Source organism: Penaeus chinensis, chromosome 5, assembly GCF_019202785.1.
Source record: "Penaeus chinensis breed Huanghai No. 1 chromosome 5, ASM1920278v2, whole genome shotgun sequence".
NCBI lineage: Eukaryota > Metazoa > Arthropoda > Malacostraca > Decapoda > Penaeidae > Penaeus > Penaeus chinensis.
The window spans coordinates 28,549,792-28,554,791 of record NC_061823.1 but is presented as its reverse complement, the minus strand read 5'-3'; the positions used below and the strand labels follow the sequence as shown (position 1 = coordinate 28,554,791).

Genomic DNA, 5,000 nt, shown 5'->3' with positions numbered 1-5,000 from the left:
TCGCATTCTGATTGATAATGAAATGATTATCCATATGATTATGTTTATTTTCATCGCCACCGTCATGACGATCACCAAGATATAACTCTCCCTCTCTTCCTTCCCTCTCCTTCTCTCTCCTTCTCTCTACCTTTGTATTTTTTTCTATCTCCTACTCTCCTCTCATCAAATCCCTTCTCTCTCACTTTCTCTTCTTCGTTATAATAAGCTTTAAACTTCTTTTTTTTCTTTTCCGAGGTGAACGTCCCCTGCACTGTGCTGTTAGAGGCAGTCATGAAGCAATCGTCGAGTTGTTTTTAACGAAGGATGTCATCAAGGTTAATGGTACGGATAAAGAAGGTAAGGCGGCTGTAATGCTTTTGAGGTGTTAGGCCTTAGAAGCTTCCTTTGTGTTCCGTTTTCCCCTATTGCTATTTCAGATTGATGTGTCATAATTTTTATCATTATTGTTATCATTGTTATCACTATTATTATCAATGTTGTTGTTATTTTTGTTCTTGCTATTATTATTATCCTTAATGTTGGAAATATTTTCATTACTATCATTGGTAAATTTGGAAATGACGCCTTTTACCGATGTTTTTTTTTCTGATATCGCTCGTCCATCGCAAACGAAACGCTACGATGTCAGGCATGATATCATTGAAATTGATGGGTAAAAGCGAATGATGGAAGTAAAGCTTTCAGAAATTTAGCTATTTCGATGCATATTTATAGAAATCATGGGGCTTGTCTCCTGAACTACCTCAGTATGGTCTACAAAAACTTCATCTCGTATGTTCTGGCAAGATTAAACCCGGGCAAAATTTCTGGATCTCGTAACGATAATGTCTAACCTTGACCAGTAAATAATAAATGGTCAGCCTGCGAGTCTTCAGGATCCTCGATGTCGCTATTGGCAGGAACTGACACCACTAACCGCTGCTCTTAAAAGTACTATAATTTCCCCAGCACCTTGTAAACAGCCTTGTCATGATGGAACTGATCTGAATTTTAACTGACTTGTCTGGGTCTAGCTGCTGTTGTCGCGTTACTATCAATTACAGTTAGAATGGCTCTATTTGACTGGCCGCTAGTGTACAGTTCCTATTAAGGTCTATATAAAGCCCCCCATTCACGCTACAGTCTTTAGCAATGGTAGGGTTATGGTATGGTCAACTGCACAAACCTATGCCCGAGTGGGTAGGCCACTCACGTAACATTCTTTTGCTCAGTTTTCACAACGTTTTGAATCGGAAAGATGTCTCTCTCTGATTGTTTTTCATCGGACGATTTAGTACATGTAGCGCTAGCACTTACATTAGAAAGAAAAAAGAAAAAAAAGTCAAGATGGTGCAAGCCATGGCTTTTGAAGATGGATATCTCTATCTGCATTCGGTATTTTCTCTCTGAATTTCTTCACAAGTTCCACGTAAGCCTCATTTTTAAAATTTCTATTTTAATATTCTTTGCTTTTTATTTTCCACAAACACGGGAAACTTATATACAGTTCTATTACTTCACTTAAGAATTCTCTGCTAAATTTATTTTCCATGTTGGGGAAAATACACCTGAAAATAAAAAAAGATAAACGAAATTAGCAAATATATTTTTCAGCTAAACACGTGCTCACGATTTCCTTTAGTCAAAACTGAGCAAATTGGGTGAAAACACCCACACACGGTTATGGTCTGCGTTATGGTACAGCCACAAGCCGCGAAAATATCAAACACGTTGGATATTGTTATGTTATGGTTCCGTCCAACTGCGCAAACCAAAAAAAGCCCCACTCACGCTACATTAACTGCACAGTTTTACTGAACCATACTTGAACCGTAGCTATTTTACGTAGCGTGAATGGGGGGCTTAAGTCAACCGCTACAACTCCGTTCGATTATCTCGTCGCTTCCTCGATTTCACGTATGTGTCATTGAGCGGCTGGAATAATTGACTTTTACACCCTTTCTGTTGCCCTCACTAATAGTTTGCGAAGGAATTGTTATGAGAGATATGTGTCTTAGATTGTTACGTTCTATCGGATGGTAATTCTGCTGTCATCCCCTGTAATACCTCATGATAATTATATTATTGTGATTACTCTTACTATTATCGTTACTGTTATTATTATTATTGTTATTAATATTGTTATTATTATTGTTATTATTCTTATCGTTATTATTATTATTATTATTATTATTATTATTATTATTATTATTATTATTATTATCATCATTTATTATTATTATCATTTATCATCATCATCATCATCATCATCATCTTCATCATCATCATCATCATCATCATCATCATCATCATCATCATCATCATCATTGTTATCATTCATCATCATCATCATCATCATCATCATTATCATTGTTATCATCATTAGCATTATTGTCATTATCATTGTTATCATCATTATGATCATACCGTTATTATTCCTATTATCAGTTATCATCCTCAACCTCTTGCAGGTCGGACTCCATTACACCTGGCCGCTGAAGCAGGTCACAACAGGATAATACAGATGCTCCTCGCGAATGGTGCCAATGTTAACGCAAAAAGAAATGATGGTGAGGAGGGTGTTCTGTCATGATTTTATTTTTCGATTCCAATATAAATGCTAGTAAGAGACACATCGAAAGCCAAGGTGATAACCTCATGCACAGATCCCATAGATACTATCTCTGTTATATTCCTGTAATGGCATTCGGCAAAAGCTCCCTAATGCTTTTCTGAACTACGTACTGTATGTTAGCTCTAGAAAGATATATACGAAGATAAGCACGCGGAGTAATGATACACACATTGATTCGCAGGATGGAGTGTACTCCACGAAGCCTCTTTCAATGGACACTGGACGACTGTGGAAGAACTCAGGGACCGGGGAGCTCAGGTGGACGGGCTCGACAAAAACAACGACACGCCCCTCCACCTCGCAGCTTCGCAAGGCCACCCCCTCGCTCTCATCACACTTCTGACGTTAGGCGCCTCGAATTGGCCGAGGAATAAGGCAGGAAAGACAGCCGCTGAGCTAGCAACGACGATACGCCCCCCCTTTGGCCAACATGACAGGCTATTATCCCTGTGTATCTCCATTGTGAGTCTAGTTTATAGCTAATTGTAGATGACATTACTCCTTGTTTTCTCTCTTTGGCTATAATTGTTTTATATACACACAAATTATATAATATATATATATATGGATACATACACACACACACACAGATATATATATATATATATATATATATATATATATATATATTCATATACACATACACACATATACACACACACACACACTCACACAAATCTACATACGAACATACATACATACATATATGTATAAGTATATAATTATGCATATATATGTATGTATACTATTTACTAATACATACTTACTCTTTGCTTATGCATATCTTGATTTTCTTTTCAGACAGAGGCAACACAGAAATGGCTTGCGGCGGAAAAGGAAAACATCAAACTGCGAAAAGAAAACGAGAATATGCAGGTTAGATTTTTTAGAAAAAAAAAAAAAAAAAGAAGTTCCATGCGGGACGTTCATATAAAAATGAAAACTGTGTTATATGATCATGGAATTCCGTAGCCTTTTTCTCGGCTATTATCTACTTTCACTTCTTTCTTATTATTTCAGTATACAATTTCGTCATGCTTATAGTCTCATACTTGATTTCATTCAATTCAGATGAATTAAGTTTATTTTCTTCCAATTTTGGTAATAAGCGGACAATAAATTTCTTCTATGAACTTTTAACTTTGAATTTGGAGAAAGATATGTCTATATGTGAACCATCATTCTGTAGTAGATATGTAACGACTGTAATCATAAGCATGGTATTGAGAGTCATTTTAAATTGTCTGCCATCATACGTACTTGTGTCATGTAGATATTTGGTGAAACGAGATCTGAACGATTGGTTGTACCTGGATGGACAACGCAGGTCAAAGTCTTGTATGCTAAATCAGGTAGCACATTTCTAAGGTGTAGATCCCATAACTCACCATGTTCATTTGCTCTGGCTTACGAGATGCGGCATGCGCGCGTGCGGTTCAAACATGCCCTGCCGCTAATGTAGATGAGTTCCGTAATATTGCTTAAAATCTCCCATGAAACAAGTCGTTAGGATTTGATAAGATCTCCAATTAATCTTTTACATATGCTCCCCGTATAGTTCTGGTGTGGCTAACACTATATTTCAATTCGTTTCTAGCACACAGTTACCTCCTCCTTCCATCATTTCAGTTGTCATAATTCCGCTGTTAAAAAGCAAATTGAAATATATATTGTGTAGCGGCAATTATAGGCCTATTGGCAGGGTAACTGATGTTTCCAAAATTTTCGAAAATATTTTACTAAATCGAATACTGGACTATTTGCATGCAGGTAATAACCAGTTCGGATTTAAGGCTGGGCATTCCACAGAGCTAGGTATATATGCATTCAAACAGGTAATTAATTTCTATTATAATTTGGATAAAGAACGCCTTCGATCGTCTGAGTTACATGGGACTGTTTGTTAACCCATACCGGCTTTCCATATATTATTACTACAATATTGGTGTACCAGTCAGCTCATATATGTGAAATGGGCTGTTGCATTGTCCATATCTTTTACGATGGGTAATGGCATTAGGGATTATGTATTAGCCCGTTGCTCTTTAATGTTTATGTAGATGAACTAAATGGCCAGCTAAATGCAGCAAGAAACAGTTGTCACATCGCTGGGCGTCCGACTAACAATTTCTCATACGCTGACGGTCTAGCAATTGTGTCTCCGTGCCTTTGCCCTTAATGAGCTACTTGTCATATGTCAACGATTTGCAGATAAACACCATAATATGTACAACTTAACGAAATCCGTCTGAATGCACATTATACGAAAGTCAAAAGTTATTAATTCCCCACCCATTTACCTGAGCAACACGAAGCTGGAGTATGTAGACGCCTTCGCTTATCTTGGTTATATCATCTCAAAGGATTTTATGGATGACGAAGA

At 37.1% G+C, this 5,000-nt stretch overlaps 1 protein-coding gene across 4 annotated transcripts in view; it reads left to right on the top strand.

Moving 5' to 3' along the window:
* The window catches only part of LOC125025813 (inversin-B-like), a 25,116-nt gene that overhangs the window by 4,991 nt on the left and 15,125 nt on the right, over window positions 1-5,000 (top strand). For all 4 annotated transcript variants that reach the window (XM_047614061.1, XM_047614062.1, XM_047614060.1 and 1 more), the window contains exons 4-7: window positions 238-339; window positions 2,454-2,552; window positions 2,799-3,079; window positions 3,419-3,493. In XM_047614061.1, coding sequence (XP_047470017.1) covers window positions 238-339; window positions 2,454-2,552; window positions 2,799-3,079; window positions 3,419-3,493 — 557 coding nt within the window. The remainder of the gene's footprint in view (window positions 1-237; window positions 340-2,453; window positions 2,553-2,798; window positions 3,080-3,418; window positions 3,494-5,000) is intronic.